At 47.0% G+C, this 19,252-nt stretch overlaps 1 protein-coding gene across 2 annotated transcripts in view; it reads left to right on the top strand.

The window, feature by feature from the left end:
• The window catches only part of LOC138566955 (serine/threonine-protein kinase MRCK alpha-like), a 2,642,347-nt gene that overhangs the window by 1,707,199 nt on the left and 915,896 nt on the right, over positions 1-19,252 (top strand). For both annotated transcript variants that reach the window (XM_069644738.1, XM_069644739.1), the window contains exon 27: positions 16,196-16,277. In XM_069644738.1, coding sequence (XP_069500839.1) covers positions 16,196-16,277 — 82 coding nt within the window. The remainder of the gene's footprint in view (positions 1-16,195; positions 16,278-19,252) is intronic.

Below are 19,252 nucleotides of genomic sequence, written 5' to 3'. Positions count from 1 at the left end.
AGTGAACGCTGTGCTCTCCATCTGCCTCGGGGCAGGGTGCTGTAACCAGTTTCTTCACTGGATAAGGGGAGCAGGCCTCTTGACTTCAGAGGACTGCTGTCCGTCGTTTACTGCACGAACGGTAAGTTTTGAGTAATCCTAATGTCTTTAAAGTCTTTAGTAATGATGTCTCTTGTTTTGCAGGGTTCCGGCGATGGCGGATGACGGGCTGAAGTGAGTTGAAGATGGAGCCCGTGTGATGAATAGAAGCGCCTGGAAGCACGTAAGTAAGCGCTTGTTGCCTGCTTCACGATGCGCTCTAACTGTCTTTTTATTTTGCAGGTACAAGTTCGGAGCGGCTGCAGGGTGCCGGAATACCCACTGGGTTAGATGTGGAAAGGAGTAATGGCACGTGAGTATTAAAGTTCCCCAATGTCTTTAAACGCACCTTGTTTTGTCTTTCAGATGCGGGATGCAGCGCCGAAGGCCTCCGGAGCGTGCGAAGAGTTGGTAAGCTTTTGTCTTTCAGATGCCGGAATGCAGTGTGAAGACCTCCGGAGCGCACGAAGAGTAGGTAAGCCTTTGTCTTTCAGATGCCGGAATGCAGCGCGAGGCGTTGGTGACAGCCGATGGACCAGGTAAGTGAAGAGCTGTCACTGAAGACCGTAATGCTAACCTGTTCTTTCTTGTCTTTATAGGTGTTGCTGAAGACTGGATTCAGGATGGTAAGCCTTTTTCCTTAGGCCCAGGATCAGATGCAGAAGACACGATGAGCGTTCTGCTGCAGAGGATGCAGAATAACGCAAAGCAAGATTCATCCATCGGGTGTGGTTTAAATAGCCTCCTGTAGTGCTTAGGTGTCTCCTTCCACAGCCACGCCTAGGTAAGAAAAGAGTTCCTGCTTTCCAGAAGAGTTCCAGTGTTCTGAATCTAGGGAGTGGCTCCTGCCCCACCCAACAGGAAAAGTAGTTCCAAACAGAAGAGGATCAGAGGCTCAACTGGCAGGCAAGTAAGCAGCATGGTCTGCTGCAGGTAAGTCCACCCAAGCATTATGAGCCCGGCGCTTCCAGCGCTGGGACTGGGCATATTTATGAGCCTGGTGCCACTGGCGCCAGGACTGGGTCCAAAAGGTCCCAATTGGGACTGGTTGGCACTCGGAACCTGGGTTATGGATCTGCTTCCAAGGGAGTTGGGAAAACCCTGACCTTTTGGAAGCAGAGATCATGACACAGGTATAAAACGAGTCTGGTCCGGGTGCACCAGTTTAGTCATATATGGGTTCAATTTGTTGCTTATGGCCTTAGCGAAAATTTTAGCGTCGACGTTGATGAGGGACAGCGGTCTGTATGTGGAAAGAGTGTGAGGGTTTCTGCGGTTTTAGCAAAACTGTGATAATGGTGTCTCTCATTGATGGCGGGAGTGTTCCGTTTTCCAGGGATTCTTCCCATACTTCTAGGAGCCGTGGGGCAAGATCGTCAGTAAGGATTTGTAGAGATTTGCAGGTAGGCCGTCCGACCCTGGTGCCCTTCCGGCCTTGAGGTCTTTAATCGCTTGTTGTATGTCTTCTAGGGTAAGAGGTAGATCTATAGGAAGCAGTGGTTGAAGTGGGCTGGAGCGATCGGGAGCGGTGCTCCTCTACTTCTTTTAATTGTTATTGTTTCTATACTTTTATTTTAAAAAGAAACCATTCCTGATCGGTTTTGTTTTAAAATAAAAGTCAAGGAAGAAGTTGAAACTTGCACTTTCAGTGCACTGCACAGGACTTTCCCTTAAAGAGCAAGCACATGTGTTTTGGGGGTTTTATTGTGCATGGGAGGGGGCGCAGCGATGGTGTCTGTCGGGAGCTTTGCAGGCCACTAGGGAACATAGTTCCACTACTTCTTTTCGTACACTTCGACCACTGATAGGAAGGTGTCTTTTCTGATGACACCCACATAGAGATTCTACTATCTACAGCAGCTGGGATTTCATCGATTATGCAAACCCAAGGTGTATATCTGCTCCTACTGGGCCATCTCCAAGGTTGGCTCCGACTCAACTGTTCAACTGGAGCCTTGTGACCCTTCTATGGGCATTCTACCCACACTAGAGACTCTGCTCTTGGAGTTGCAGAATAGGCTTCCTACTCCATCTGTAACGCCATGCTAGGAGCATCCTAGTGGCCCATTGCCTATTCCTCCACCTCCTACAGGTCACCCTTCTTGCACCCGCACATCTGCTCTTCTTCCTCCTGCCATCCTTACGGATACTGATCTGGAGGATGACGTTTCCCAAGATGATGTCTACCCACACTAATACATCGGGGGAAGTTTGATAATGTTGTACCATCGGATGGAATGACGAGGATCCTCCTCTTCAAGACTCTCCACTTGATGAAATTGGCTCCTTCTATGCTATTCTGTCCAGGTCTGACAAGTTGTTTGATCTAGCCCCAGAGGAGCAAAAGAAGGAAGACTTCTTATACCAGCGGTGGGAGCAGACAATGTCTGTTATACCTGTCCTTGGGACTTTGACGATGAGAAATCCCTCTTCTGCCCCTCCCAAGAAGGACATATTTGAGAAAAAGTATAAGACTCTGGCCTCTGCACCCAAGTGTCTGCAAATGCAACCCAGTCTATACTCCCTACTGTCATCTGTGGCCTGGAAGTGTTCCACAAATCCTTCCTCGCCTTGTTCTGTGCCACCCAACAAGAAAGGGAAACTTCTAAAATCCTTCGGGAAGCGCATCATCTCCACGGCAGCAACTACCATTAGGGCAGCTAATGCTATGGCTATCCTGTCCCACTACGACAGGGAGCTTTTGGTTCAATATGGCCCCACTATTGTATTTTTTTACAGACAACAAAGGATAAAGCTTTTGCCCTCCACATAGGGGATGCCACCTCTGACCATGCAATTTCGGTGGCAGTATAAATTGCACACACTGGCTTTTGGCAGATGGGAAACCATGCTGTATTATGTTGTCACGGTTGGCTCAAGGATAACGCAACACATCGCGATCCTTCATCTGGTCTTTATAAGCAGTTTTATTTCTTTTTGCCCTTTTCTTTCGTTTGTCTATATTTTTAGATCAAGTGATCATGCATCTCTCTGGATGATGCTTCTGATACTCTTTTATACAAAATACATTCAATCAATTAACATTTAACTATCAACATATAGGGAAAAGCATATAGTGAAAATCATTCATGATATGCAGTGAAAAACCTTCTTGACACTTATATTTGTCAATAGTGCAAAGGAAAAAATTTGATAATGGAAATAATTCATACAAATTCATGAAATCATAAAAGATAATTAATGCCTTTCGACATTTGGAAAGTTCATTATTAATTTCTTGTCAAAGGCAAGTCTTGACCAATCCTTATTATTTCCACTATCCCATTTTTTCCTTTGCACTATTGAAGACAAATATAAATGTCATGAACGTTTTTCACTATATGTTGATATTTAAATGTTAATTGATTGAATGTATTTTGTATAAAAGAGTATCGGAAGCATCATCCAGAGAGAAATACATGATAACTTGGTTTAAAAATATAGACAGACTGTAAGTAAAGAAAAGGGCAAAAAGAAATAGAATTGCTTATAATGACCAGATGAAGGATCACTGTGTTGTTATCCTTCACACACAACTGTTCTAGTTAGGTAACTGGAATTCAAGTAGCACAGAAACACTTGACTAAAAAACATGCAAGAATAAGGCATGTTGTAAAATAATAGGGCAGGACACCTTCTGTTACAGTTTTATTGAACAACACACAGTCTTTGCCACTTTAGGTTTACCCTTCAGTTCAACACAGTTGGCACAAGGCCATGAATTTCAATCCGGAAGTGCAACCAAAGATAGTGCACTATCTTGCAGGGATTGCAGGGAATTGCAATCCTGTCACTAGTGGCAACTTCTGGATGATCTAGTCCGCTGCATCTTCAGCAGGTGGAGAACACCAGATGTCGATCGCTTTGCACCCAGGGATAACAAGAAATGTGTGGCTTTTGCCAGCCGAATCCAACACACGAGGAGATTAGTGGACGACCCTGCGTTCCTGTGGGAAGGAATGTTCCTGTATGCCTTCCCTACAATTCATTTTGTCCGTCGAGTTCTTGACTTGTTCAGGCAAGACAGTGATAACTGCTCTTGGTGACCCCAGCTTGCCCGAGTCAATACTGGTTCTCGGATCTTCTCATCCGCGCTTCACATCTAGCTTCCTCCACTTGTCAATATTCTGTCCGGAGACCATGAAGCAGTGCTGCACCACCACCCGGAATCCGGAAGTGCAACCAAAGATAGTGGACATGGCCTTCAACGGGAAAGACCTGTTTGGCAAGAAGGTGGATGACACACTTCAAGCCATCAAAGTGGACCCTGCCACCAACGCTCCCTGGGCATTCTGCAACAATAGCTTCCGACATGTGGGTCTTGTAAAAGACATTTTTCAAAGACGTCCCATAATTACAAGCCTTCGTACGAGTCCTACCGGTCCCAGTCTTGCTAGTCTAGCACCTACCACACATCTGCCAACTACAAAGGGAAGTCTCAGGCCTATAGGGGAAATCTGCGCTGTTGCGGCTCCTTGCACACAAAGGGCCAATCCTCCAAACAGGCCTATCCATGCTCTGCTTTCGCCCCTCCACTTTACCGCCCCAGTGGGAGGGCAGCTCTCAAAGTACATCTAACAGCGTTCCATCAACCCGACAAATGGGTGTTGTTGCTAATCCAGCAGGGCCACACACTAGAATTAATCAGGCGCCCATCTTCCATTCCTCTCTTATACAGGATCGAGAAGCACTTGCCATTACTTTTGCAACATGTTCAGTGCGATGAAGTGTCCCACGCAAACAACATGGACAAAAAATGTACTTTCAATACTGTCTCGTAAAGGAAAAAGGTCAGTGGGTCGCAGACCCATTCTTGACCTATGCCGCCTCAAGTTCCCACGGGCTCAAACCTTCAAGGTGGTCACCCACCAGCATGGTCTTACGCAACTGCAGGAAGGGCATTTCCTGTTGTATTTAGACCTAGGAGATGTGTACTTTCACGTCCTGATCCAGTCCCGACACCGAAGATACCTGCGATTCACTGTCGCAGGACAACATTATGAGTTCAAGCTCTTGCACTTTGGCATCCACTCGGCTCCGAAGGTGCTAACAAAATGCCTAGCTGCGATGGCCATTCATCTACGTTGTTTCGGGGGTGCATGTCTTTTAGTACCTTGATGATTTGCTGGTACAGGCACACACTCTTCCACTGGCTCCTCGGCACACAGACAGCGATCCATTGCTTATCGCTGGGGTTCTCTTGTCAACTTTGCCAAATCCTGCCTGACCCCCTCGCAGCACACTGTGTTCTTAGGAGCTCAGCTGGACACACTGTCCTGCACCGCTACCCTTTCAGATGACCGAGTGAAGACCATTCTAGGGAAAACTCCATAGCGGGTGCAAAAAACATCAGTCCGCATGTTGAAGTCCCTCCTAGGGATGTCATCTTACATCCCTTTAATCTATCACGCCCCCACCTTCATCCACGCGTTCCCTGGACACATCTCATAATCCAGCCCCCACTATCACCACCAAAATACATGCCAGGACACACTCTCCCCTGCAGGCCTACCGGCAAGGAATGGGACAAGGTCGGCGACGCCAGTTCTTGCCATCTCAGCATTGGTTTCCATTCCGGCGTTGGCAGTTGCCATGGAGACGCGCCACGGGCATTCTACAACGTCTCCGTTGCCGGCACCTGAGAGCTCCTCCTTCAGCACGTTCGATCACGTGACGGATGATGAGTCACGTGATCATTAGTCAGCGTTCAAAAGGGACGCGCTGACTGCCCTCCAGCGCTTCACAGCTGATCCTGTTGGGCGCATTACAGATTACGGATTACAGACTACTACCACTGACCTCGGATTGATCTTGGACTCTGATTTGGCTTCTTCCTTCACGGTACCTTTGTTTGGAACTATTTTCTCCTGGAATCGACTACATTTCCGTCCCTGGATTGCTATTTGGATTGCCCTTTTGTTATGAACTTTGTTCTTGGATTACGCACTTTTCAACTGATTGCCTTACGTTTTCTGGCTTCTACGTAAGGTGGTGATTTCATTCCTACTAAGTGCTTTACCAAACTGTCATCTGGTTGTCACCCTTGCCGGCTGCCTCTGACAAACATCCTTACACCATAATTAAGTCCCGACCAACTCCTAAGGGTAAACCCTATTGTAGACTTATTACATATTCATATACAAATCTGGGGTTCTGTGTTTATAACCTAACTTCGTGTTTGTCTTACAGTGGTCATAAGGGGCATCTTCTGGCATTCCTGGTTCCGGCTGACGAAAATCCACCACCTGTGGCCTCAAGGACCGCTCGGGCAGTAATTTCTTGTTTGCTCGAGTGGTACTTGGGGACGGAGGTTTCATCGGCTACATGACCATCAAGTCTTGACTTAATCCAGCACTGTAGGCTTCAAATGCAACCTCTCCAGGAGTCCTCGATGCTCAATGGAAAACAGTCTCTGGCGCATGGGAAGACTGTATTCTTGTAATGAAAACATTTGAAACGCTCTTCGCTGCACATCAATGTCCTGCTCACTGTTCTGGGCCCTAACGCCCTTTTCACCACAGTTTCAGGGCTGGGTGGTCAGTGTGTTTACTGATAACACAACCACAAAGCAGGGCAGCACAATGCCCTCTGTTCGGTCAATGGAAGCTCTGACCGTATGGACTTGGGCGTACAACCTCCTCCTTATCCCATTCCATCTATCAGGGATACACAATACAATGGTAGATTCTCTCAGCAGGGAATTGCAATCCTGTCACTAGTGGCAACTTCTGGATGTTCTAGTCCGCTGCATCTTCAGCAGGTGGAGAACACCAGATGTCGATCGCTTTGCACCCAGGGATAACAAGAAATGTGTGGCTTTTGCCAGCCGAATCCAACACACGAGGAGATTAGTGGACGACCCTGCGTTCCTGTGGGAAGGAATGTTCCTGTATGCCTTCCCTACAATTCATTTTGTCCGTCGAGTTCTTGACTTGTTCAGGCAAGACAGTGATAACTGCTCTTGGTGACCCCAGCTTGGCCGAGTCAATACTGGTTCTCGGATCTTCTCATCCGCGCTTCACATCTAGCTTCCTCCACTTGTCAATATTCTGTCCGGAGACCATGAAGCAGTGCTGCACCACCACCCGGCCTCCCTCAGACGGCTTGCCGCCTCCTTTCTTAGAATTTGGAGCTGTACCTTTGCCTCAGGACTGTTGTGACATTCTGCCACAAGTATGTGCTTCATCCACGATTTTCTTCTATAAGAGCAAGTGGAAGAGTTCCTCCACTTGATGTTCTGGAAATGGCCTCGACTCCCTTTCATGTGCAAGCTCAGGACATTTTGCTCTACCTTTTTGTCTTTCGGGCTGGATGGCCTGGCCCATTCTTAGATCACGGTACACCTGGCTGCCATTTCCAGGTTCACACATTCCCTGGGGACGCTTTCTCTGGGTTAACATAGACTCATCAAAGAATTCCTTAGAGGGTTGTTCTGGTTGTCCTCCTGTCCAAGCACCTGCTCCAGCGTGGATGTTGAAGAGGGTCCTCTACAAACTCATGGGACCTCCTTTCGAGCCTTTACACAAGGCCTCTCAAGTTTCTGTGCTGGAAGACTACTGTCTTGGTCGCCATCACCTCCACAAGACGTGTGGGGGAAACCCGGCGCTCTCGTGCAGGCTGCCTTTTTTGACTTTCCACAGATCCAAGGAGGTCCTTTGCGCTAGCTCGCATTTCATGCCCAAGGTTATGTTCTTGTTCCACCTCAACAAACCTTTGGTATTCCCTGTCTTTTTTGGTTCTCGTCCTCTCCTGTGTAATGCTCTTTGCACCTGGTACTGGCCTTAAAGTTCTACGTTGCCCGCACTAAAGGCTTTGCAAGTCTTTGCAAGTCTTTGCAACTGTTTGTAGTTTTTAGTCTGTCTGACATGGGCAATGCTCTTTCCAAAGAGACTATTGCTCATTGGCTGCCCTCCTGCATTTCCTACTGTCATCAGCTGGCTAACGGGCCTCTTCTGGGCAGGCCCAGGGCCATTTCCACAAGGACTGTGACTGCTACCAAGGCTTTCATCTCGCGTGTTCCCCTGCTGGACGTTTGTAGGGCTGTCATGTGTAAAGTCGATGGGGATTCCACAGGAGTTCAGGGGGCCAAGCAGTGCAACCTGTTTGAGTGAGGTGTTTTCTGAGGAGAGTGTTTCCTTCAGCTTTACCTCTGCCAATTTATGGTATTGTGTGTGTACTGCTTTGTAATCTATTCAAACAGCATGTGAATCTATGAACAATCCAAAGCTCGAGAAGGAATTACTTTTCTTCAGCATTGGTATCCTTCATAGGTTCACATGTTGCCTTCCCGCCTAACCCTATTATGGCTCTTCGTGTCTCATATTGCCACATTCACGTGTGATTGTTAAAATCTGAAGATGGCCTCTTGGGTTGAGGTAAGGAATTGGCTGTGGTGCAACTTGACCCCAAATTACTCTAATAGATGGGAGGAGTCAGCAATGCGAGGCGGACTACTGTTTGAGGTTTGTTCAAAATATGGTATTTTATTAAAATATAAAAGCCTCACTATCCCTACTCTGCGGAGGATTTGCCTGCCTAACTGAAATTAAAGGTAAACACACTAACACAGGATGTCTGGTCCTCACAGTAAATCTCAAATAAAAAGGAAACGTATATGGCAATTCAAAATAACATCAAACACATTCACAGTTTATGCATAGCCTCTCAAAACCGTGGGTGCGCTACGTTCCCCAGGATTCAGAGTGAATTCTATTCCAAAAGTCAACAAAGTAACAAGGAAATCCTTGTGGACAGAATAGTCTCCAATTATTTCTTGATGTCTCAATGTCAAAGTAGAGTTTTCTAACCACAGTTCCAACAATAGCAATTCTTCTTTCCTTGAAGAAATATGAACTTTCCACCTTCTTAGATTAACACCAATGGTACTCCCAGCCATGATGCTTTGCCACAAATTCCAGTTTTTCAAGGATTCTTGCCACAGTTCAAAGGAAAAAAGTCTTCTTGGTTAGCAGTTAATGTGTCCTTAATCGCAAGGTTAGGATTCGCCATAGGTCTAATGGTCAAGATGCTTTCACAGTGCTGCTGCTTTCACTTTAACAACTTCACATCTACCCATTGTTACCATGAGAACCTTTCCCCTTGTGTCATATTACTTCACTTCATTTAGGATTCTGAATTGTTGCATCTATTTACACTTAGAAATTCCAACACACCTTCAGTACTTTGTCATTCAAAGAAAATGGTTTTAAGTTTAGAAAAGATTTCGGTTCAGGCACTTCAATAATCTTCACCAGGCAAGACACTCTTCCTTTGCATATCTCCTCAAAAGTGGTAGCCTCTTTTTCTCTCATGCCAGTCTCATCTTCAAGTAGTAGTTATGAGTAGCTTCTGGCTTCTCAGGGACCCACACCCTTCCTCGTTGAAGGTGTCTCCGGTGGTTTATAGTGATAATACCGAAAACAAAAATCTCGAAAACAAAAATCTCGAAAACAAAAGACCGAAAAAAAAAAATATCGAATTTTTTTTATGACGTTTTTTTCTCGAAATGGGGGGGTTCCCCCCCAACCCCTTTTTTTCTATTTTTTTTTTTATTTTAACCCTTTTTTTTACTTACCTGACCCCAAAAACACATATAAATAAATAAATAAATAATTCGATATTTTTTTTTTTCTCGAGATTTTGTATTCGAGATTTTTGCAGTTCGAGATTTTGTTTTCGGTATTTTGACCGACCACCGTCTCAGGTCTGGCCACTTGGAAAAGGAGCCCCTCTCGCTCCTGAGACCCACAGCTTGCCTTCTATTCCTCGCTTCTGTCACCATTGCATCTTGGGCACAGCAATCTTCACAATCGGGCTCACACAGGGAAAGGCAGCCTTCCTGCACGCCTTCCAGTATGCAGCCTCTGCAACTCAGAGTTTGGGGGAACAGTATCCTCTCAAAACAAGCAGGTGAAATCACACTGTCTCAGCATTCCGGCATCCCTTTGGTTCTCCCACTTCTGCACAGATTGCCAACACTGTGTTTTCTTTTTTCCTCTGCTACTACGGTTTGCACTCCAGTCACAGTTCCAGCTCGTTCTTATTGCCTGCACCTGTGGGGGCCTTTTATGCCTCCCAGGTTCCTTCAGGTGTGGTCTGTTAAGCTTTTTTGCTTGACTACTACTACAGAATGCCGCCTCAGTCCTCTTCCTCGTCTGAGTACTCCTGGGATTATGGGACTAGTAGTCCCCAACAACAAAGTTAGTTATTTTAACTCCTGCTGTTTGGCAAACAGCCATCAAAACTGAGAAGTCGCATGGAAATTTAACCAGGGGGATTTCCCAGGCTTCCTGGCCTGATTTCCTCCCACCCGCATGTGATCCTCCCGCAGTACACCACCATCAGGAAGCGTCTGCCTTTCCCGGGCCACATGAGAAAGGTCCCAGGCCAGGCTTCTGGGTGGAATCATGACTGAGTCATCACATAGAGCACTAAATTGACAGCAGTTTTAAAATGTAAACATAAACTGCTTTAGAACAGGAACTTACAGGTAAGAACAGGAGTTACAGGTAAGTAACATATTCCATACCACGTTTGATGCTTGATTCACAAATGTTATTTTGATGCACCTCAGAGCCCTGTTTCTGTGCGTTTTAAGCTCACAATACAATTTTATTTGCTTATTAAATATTCTTCGAGAGGATTTGGTCCTCCGACATATCCCATATCTATGACAGTAATCACCACAGCTGTGCTGCTTCGGAAAATCCCTCTGCGTCCTGCGTCGATGACGTCGACACGCCGTCCTCGAGGACCTCCTCCGACGGCCGATGTCACCAGATGTTATAAGTAGGACGCACGACGCCGTAGCCTCAGTTCCGTTTTTTCTGCGAACGTGTTCGCTTCAGAGATCTCAGCGCGCCTCGACTCTTTTGAGTTTCTGTTCTTTCGGTTCTTCGAACCTGTTCGTTTGTGAAGTTTATCGGGATGTCTTCCTCTTCTTCCACCCCGCGTCCGGGCTTCAAGAAGTGTGGGGACTGCGGGTCCAAGATGTCGATGACTGACTCGCACGACGCCTGCCTCTGGTGCCTTGGGGAGGCCAACGACACGGATGATTGTGTCGACTGCCAGTCACTTACGTCCAAGGCCTTGCAAGAGCGTAAGAAGAAGCTGTCGTCGGTAAGGTGTCTAAGCCCCGGAAGTCGAGGTCCACTGGGCTTTCGACGGACGATTCGAGGGGTGACTCTCCGCATCGTCGTCGTAAGTCTAGGGGGTCTCGTCCCGGAGTGGGTCCCACCACTCCTCTGCCTCTTTGAGGCACTCACGGAAGCACTGTCATCGGTCGCCTTCCCCGTCCTCTTCCGAGGACTCCGCCTGTCGGCGGGTTGCTTATTCCACCAAGCGTTCCTCTCCGGAGGAATGGGCTTCCTACGGTAAGAAAATGTTGGCGATTCTTGAATCGCAGGCTCCGGTCCGTCCGCGCCTCCGAGAGGGGTCGGCTGTGATCATACTAGAGACACTGCTCATACGCCTTTGGGCTCGGGTAGTCTGCACGATTCGCGGGAGAGGTCATGCTCGGCCAAGAAGAATCGTTCTAGTCACGCCCGTTCCAGGTCCTGGTCCTCGACGCCCTCGAGACCACGTGAACCTGTGAAGTCTTCGAAGAAAACATCGACGCCTGCGGCGCCGAGGTCGTCGACACTCTCTTGAGGCTCCGGCTCCGTGGAAGCCGTCTACATCCTCGACGCCTAGGCTGTCGAGAGACATGCTCGGGGCTCCACTCTCGAGGCCTGTGTCGAAGCCGTCGATGCTGTCGGCGCCGCGCTCGACGTCGATGCCGATTCAGTCGACGCCCTTGACGCCTTTGGAGGCTGTTTTGTCAGAGGTACCCCGTGGCACGGTGGAACTCCCTAGAAAGGCTCTGGCCAAGGCAAAAAATGTCTTTGTCCCTTATTCTGTGCCCACATTCCAGCCTATGGATTATATTTCTGAGGAGGATGAGAGTTCTGAAGATGGGTTGGTCCCTGATACGGTTCCAGACGAGATTATCTCTGGTCATAGCCAGATTGAGGACCTGCGTCAGTCACTGCACGACGCCAGCGGTCTGGACACCTCTCCGGAGGTGGAGTTCTGTAGGCCTGAGCCTGGCACTCATGCCGAGTCCTCGTACCGGCGCCTTATGTCGAGGGTCACCGAGCACTTGGGGTGGTCTGCACCACCAGTGGATTTTCTGCAGGATGACCTGACGGATATCCTCGACCAAGGTCCACCAACTGACCCGGTACTGCCATTCCATATGGCTCTGCAAAGAAAGGTGGCAGCGGCTTGGACTGCTTCAGAGAGTCTCCCGGCATTGGGCAAGTTTTTGCCGCGAAAATACCGCCCAGCCAGTAGTGACCCCTGCTACTTGACCACGCACCCCACTCCGGAGAGTTTGGTGGTGCAGACGGCTACGGCCCCAACAAAGCAGGCGTTGTATCCTACCATCCCTCCTGATAGGGACGACAAGCGTTTTGATGGCTGGGCGAAGAAAGTGTTTTCTTCAGGGGGTATGGCTCTTCAGGCGGCCAACTCTGTATGTGCCTTGTCACATTTCACGCGCACTCTGTGGAACTGTATTTCCTTAGCGGCTGAACTTATTCCCGAAGGGGACGAACGGTATGGTTTTCTTGCTATTATTCAGGATGGCAAGGATGCCATGTGAGAGTCCATTCAGTCGGATCTGGACATGGCAGATTGCGTCAGCCGGTCCATGGCGGCGAGCACCGTTATACGCAGGTTTGCGTGGTTGCGGAAGTCGGGGTTTGCTCCTGATGTGCAAGCCCGGCTCCTCAACATGCCCTTTGATGGTGAACATCTTACCTGGACAATTGGTTGATCAGGGCGCGCTCTCCCGAGCAAGTCCTGGATCATCTGTCCATCACCTGCCACTCCCTTCACAAGCTCCCTCAACTTAAAGAACTCCCACTTGATGCCAACACAGTGGCTCCAGTACATCGGAGGGGTGTTCGACACATACCTGGGGCAGTGTTTCCCTCCCAAGGTGAGGGCTCACCACATTCAGCAGATGGTGCACAAGTTTCAACATGCCCAGAGTCTCCCAGCGTTCAAGTTCTTGAGGATGCTCGGCCTCATGGCATCCTGCATTCTTCTGGTGCCAGAGGCCAGGTTGCGGATGAGATCTCTGCAATGGGCTCTCAAGATGCAGTGGTCACAGTCCTCCGGCAGGATGTCGGAGCCCATTCAGGTGCCGCCCTCGGTCGCCCAGGATCTTCTGTGGTGGGCCGTCGATGGCAATCTGATGAGGGGGGCTCCATTTTGGCTACCCTGGCCGGAGGTGACGATCGTGATGGACGCATCCCTCACGGGATGGGGAGCTCATGCCAACGAGTTTGTTAAAAAGCAGGTTCCAGGCTCTTTAAGTTCACTTTATGTAAGTTTATTTCCAGTTTAACGATTACAGTTCCACATGAAGACATTAAGGACATTAGCCAGTGGACAGACACTGGCTCCCATCACCCAGGGCCAGCCAGCAGTAACTGTCACTGAATAGAACACTCGCTAAGAATATTCCATCATCCACACACAAACACTCCACATAACATCACCAGCTACATCACCAGAGATGGGCACAATACAACAGAGTTGACAGTCAGCGGTCGTTGGTCTCCGTCGGCGTCCAGACTCCATATCAATCTGTTGGAGCTGAGGGTCGTCGGGCTTGTCCTGAAGGCTTTTCTGCCGACTGTCCGAGGAATAAATGTCCTGATTCTGACGGACAACACAGTGGCCATGCACTACCTCAACAAAAAGGGCGGCGTAGGGGTCACTTCCTCTGTGCAGGGAGGTGATGCAGCTCTGGTTCTGGGCCATCCAGCAGGGAATTTCGATCTCGGCAGTTCATCTGGCCGGAGACGAAAACGAGATGGCGGATGCTCTGAGCAGGCAGAGCGCGATCTCTCATGAGTGGGAGTTGGCTCAGGAGATTCTCCTGGAGATATTTGCCCTTTGGGGGACCCCTCAAGTGGATCTCTTCGCCTCCAGTGTCAACCGGAAGTGCGAAAGGTTCTGCTTGCGGGAATTTCCTCCATGAGGAGCCTTAGGAGACGCGTTTGCGGTGGAGTGGTCATTCCCACTGCTGTACGCGTTTCCTCCAGTCCCTGTCATCCCGCAAGTGCTGCAGAGGTTACGGAGGTTTGGTTCCCGGATGATACTCATTGCTCCGGCATGGGCCAGGAGGACATGGTACCCGGACCTTCTCGACTTGTCCATCTGCCCTCCACGTCGTCTTCCCTATTGAGACGATCTGCTCTCACAGGAGGGGGGTCAGGTTCTCCATCCAGAGGTCAGATCCCTCAACCTTCACGCTTGGCTTCTGAAAGGTTGAGGTATAAGGATTGGGACCTCCCTCCAGGTGATGGAGATGTTGCTTTCGGCTAGACGGCCGGCAACTAAGTCCTTGTACCGTTGCCGTTGGAGAAAGTTCTGCGACTGGTGCAGGGTTCAGAATGTGGATCCTTTTTCTTGTGACATTCCTGTAGTTCTGTCTTTTTTGCTTTCTTTAGCCCACAGGGGCTTGCAAGTGGGTACCATTTAAAGGTTACCTGGCGGCGCTGTCCATATTTAAGCGCTCGTCTGAGGAGTGTTCTTATTTTAAAATTCCTTTAATTTCTCAGTTTTTGAAAGGGCTCACTAATGTGTTCCCTCTGTCACCTTTCCAGGTGCCCGGTTGGGATTTGAATATTGTTCTCAAGTTTCTAATGGGTGCTCGCAGAGTGAGGGAGTTACAGGCATTTTCAGTTAAGCCACCCTTCACTGTGTTTCATAAGGACAGGGTTGTCCTTCGAGTTCGTCCTTCCTTTTTTCCAAAGGTGGTGTCGGAATTTCATTTAAGCCAGAAGGTTGTTCTTCTGGCATTTTATCCTCCTCTGCATCCTGGTAAGGACTAGGAGAGGCTCCATAGGTTAGATCCTAGGAGAGCTTTAAGCTTCTACATTTCACGCATGTCCCGCGTCGGAGTGGATGACCAGCTCTTTATTGGTTACACTGGAAGGCGTTTGGGACAAGCTGTTACTAAGCAGACTTTGTCTAGATGGATTATCTTGGCAATTTCTGAATGTTACCGCTTGGCGGGTAAGGACCCCCCCGGTAGACTTACGGGCCCATTCTACTAGGGGTATGGCTGCCTCTACTGCCCTGCAGAGGGGTGTTCCTATTCGTAACATCTGTGAAGCAGCCACTTGGGCTTCGGTCCATACTTTTGTACGTCACTAGCAAGGCGGTCCTTTACTCTGCAATCTGATTGGGCACTCTAAATTTCTATATTCTAAATTCTTTTCCCACCTCCTTGCGTTGGTACTGCTTTGGAAGTCTGTCATAGATATGGAATACGTCGGAGGACCCAATCCCCTCGAAGAACAAGTTACTCTCTTACCTGGTAACGTTCTTTCGATGGGATGGTCCCATGACGTATTCCATATCGCTCCCTCCCTGTCTTCCCCGCTACAGAATTTCTTATGCGATTGCAGCTTACGTTTCCGCAAGGCTTTCTGTGGTCATACTGGCAGAAGATTGGTGCCACACGTTCTGGGACAAAAACTACAACTGAGGCTACGGGCGTCGTGCGTCCTACTTATAACATCTGGTGACGTCGGCCGTCAGAGGAGGTCCTCGAGGACGGCGTGTCGACGTCATCGACGCAGACGCCGAGGGATTTTCCGAAGCAGCACAGCTGTGGTGATTACTGTCATAGATATGAAATACGTCGTCGGACCATCCCATCGAAAGAACGTTACCAGGTAAGAAAGTAACTTGTTCTTCTGTAGCACAGGCCTAGATACAAGGACAAACGAGGCAATGTACATTTACAACAAACGATATTGGTAGTTATTGGTCAAGTAGTGCAGTATGTAAAGAGAGCAGAAATTATTCAACCATTGAATGGCAAAGATTTTGACTTTCACCCAAAGCACTTGTGAGTTCCTCTGACATGCCAGTGTGGCTTACTGGACTTTACAAAGAAATGCAGTACTCCCTTTTACCTTCTAATGTTCGTAGTAAAAATAGGTGAAAAAATATTTCTCCTCTTCTGGCAAAATGTGTATTTCTCAGTTTTCAGGAGGATTATGGTTGGAACAGTATCGCTCATTTTCTTTGTTCTCCGTTTACCTTTTTTCAGGGATGAGCAATTTTCTGTGAGTGCCGTACTGGCGTCTGATGTCATCCATGCCAGTAGTAAAGATGTCCCCTGTATATTCAGGGTAAGTGTTTCTTCACTATTTTTCAAGAAGCAGTGCACAGTGTTTCTCATCCTGATTTAATATGGGAATTAATTGCACATGCCATTTCTTATTCTGAGCTGTTAACTCCTGAGTGACTTTGAACTTTATCAACTTGTTGGTTTCTGTATGCAAGTTGGAAGTACTTGGATATAAATGCATGTAAATGAATACACATGCATGTGCAAGCCGATGCTGATCCAAGCAAACAAGCATTACAAAAAGTGGGCTGCAGCAGGTCGACATCCGTGTCACTTATAAACCATATCTTTAGCACATGAGGTCCCATCCCTACAAATGATTTCATAACCCTTTTTTCTGCAGACTTGCATCCCAAGTTAGGCTTATCCGTGGATACTTGTCTCATAGTATATTCACAGAGCATGGCATGAGGCTTGAGTCATTGTGATACATACGCTTTCTCTCTGGTTGTATGGTGAGGTAGCAATTTGTACTTTAATAAAAACAATTTCACAATTCAAAAGCAGCAACAAAAGTTTTGTTTACAATGCCTTTGTCATAACTGTGATATGATGAAACGAGGAGAAGGTCAACCTGAAATGCTAGGGCTACTGTGGGTGATTGTATCAAACCTCAAATTGTGAGTTGGAATAAGTGAGACACTGACCATTATCCTCCATCAGTTTCGCTTAGTTTTAGCCTAGACAGAATTAAATGTGTCCTTATTCTATGCAATTTTGAGCACAGTTCATAATTTCACGAAATCTTGCCTTAGCGGTACCTATGTAGCTTACTATAGACTATCCCAAGACTAATGTGGATCTGCTCTCTTTCGCTCTGGTCACAGATGCACAACTTACTACCAATGTCTTTTGTGGGATGAATGTGTTTCTGGCTCCATCCTCTGATAACCTTTCTCTTTCTACTTTTCATGTAATTGATGTACACTGGAATTGAGAAAAGGTTTCGAACCTGAGCTAGCATTTCTAAAAGGAGGTGCACGTCTTTTCTCGCCTCAATTTGTATTTTCTATGGACTGGTCTTTCAGATTCTGTTTTTTATTTTTTACACCCACTGTCTCTTATCTAGAGGAAGGTTTGTGCTTAAGCACTTGCCTCTGACATGGGGCTATCTTGCCCGTTGGAATCTGGGAAAGGCACCACTCAATTGAGTAATTACAGTGCTTAGAATCTGGACGAATCGCACATGAAGCGGCGCTATATAAAAGCCTGATGTTTTTTAACAATTTTTTTGTTCGTGTCATCGCGTCCTAGATGGTTTATGGATGAAAGACAAAAATGCAGTTCAAACTTAAGTGATGTTTCCTTTTTTGAGTCCTGCGATGCACAGATATGAAATGGTATCTGATACAATTGGAAATTATATCCTTCATCCTCTGGCTGAGAGAGAATGGCCAATGACGAGCTAGCTGCTATTCACATTTACTTTAACAGATGTATGTCTTTACTTTGCCAGCATTCGCCTTGGAAGCACTTTGTCATATTCACTTTACCAGACATTTACTTTGTCATTGCAGGGGGAGAACCCATACACCTCCCCTTAATTTCTACCCAATATTTTTCTCCTCGTCCCCAAACCTAACATTACGCTGTTACTAACCATATCCATTACCATCTTCACAATGTGAAGATGCAGAAAAAGTAAATATCTTGCGAAGTGAATGTATGACAAAGTAAGTGTATGTGGCAAAGTAAAGGGGGACATACCACTTTAAGAGCCTCAGCTCTTGCACAGAACCTGCACAGTAAAATAAATAATCTGTCGCCTCAGAAGCTCCATTGAAAGACTGTTTCTAGGAGCTTTTGGGGACAAACTCCCAGGTAGGTTCGAGGGCTACTATGAGTTTGTGGACTCTCGGAAGGCCCAACACCTTCCCCCAAAAGGAACGTAGTCATGACTTAGGGTACATGACTTAGGAAAGTCGTCCGGCATTGTATCAGTACCACGTCACGATGCCCCAACCTCAGTTCCCCCCTTTTTTCCCATGAACCACACGCTGCATAGGAAAATGGAGAGAACAAAACAGCTAATGGGCCCTTAAAAAATAATTAACTATAGACCTCCGAATGAGGAACATGTAAGTGATTTCAATCCAGCACTTTACCTAAGTCAATGCCTAGCGTGTAATGCACAACTGAAACCCTTATTTATTTGTGTCTAAGGGTTCTTTTATTCTGAACGATGTACCATTTATATCACGCCCCTCTCTTTGAACTCCCCCCGGTAACACTGAACCAGGAATCAGGCTGGTTTGCAAAGTTAAAATATTTATTTAGGTATTCACAATATAATCACACTATTTTTAATGGTTATGCAATAATCACCAATGGGGTGATGTCACACTAAACAATCTCTTTAATCATAAGGAGTAATAATGAGCAAAAACAATGTAGCACAGAAATAATACTTTTGGGTGTATATTCAAATCAAATAGCAATATGGTTACTATTTCCCCCTGCACACCCCTCAATCCCCCCCAATATGCAATATAGAGAGATAGGAGGAGAGAAAACAGGTTTCAGGAATGCAGAATTCAAGCAAATGTATCAATCCCAATTTCCCCCCAGCAAACACAAGAGAGAAACAGAATTGATTGGCAAACTGTCAAAATGGTTTTAAAGTTGGCTTTGAATGGAATGGGGAAAACACAAAAAATTGGTTAAATGACTGAAATTGTTGAAATTCTAATGGGAGCCGCTTTATCTGGTTGTAGACGAGCACTAGCAATGATTTGAGAGAAATGAGCAATGGGAACACTTAAATTTGAGGTCGGTGCAATGAAAAGCTATTTTACACGTTATAGATTATGCCCAAACGAAAAATCGTGGCAAACTTTTCCGCTCGCAGTAATCGTGATCGCGGGAGAACTATAAGGATTTGAGATTTGGGTTCTATGGAAAGCTTAGAATGTTAGCTACAAGCAGACATTTTTTTTCAGATAGAGGCAAATTGTAAAACAAGGATGCGCTTTTAAA

Source organism: Ambystoma mexicanum, chromosome 2p, assembly GCF_040938575.1.
Source record: "Ambystoma mexicanum isolate Mex_15411 chromosome 2p, UKY_AmexF1_1, whole genome shotgun sequence".
Taxonomy (NCBI): domain Eukaryota; kingdom Metazoa; phylum Chordata; class Amphibia; order Caudata; family Ambystomatidae; genus Ambystoma; species Ambystoma mexicanum.
Note: the sequence above shows the minus strand (reverse complement) of the source record. Positions and strands in the feature narration are given on the sequence as shown.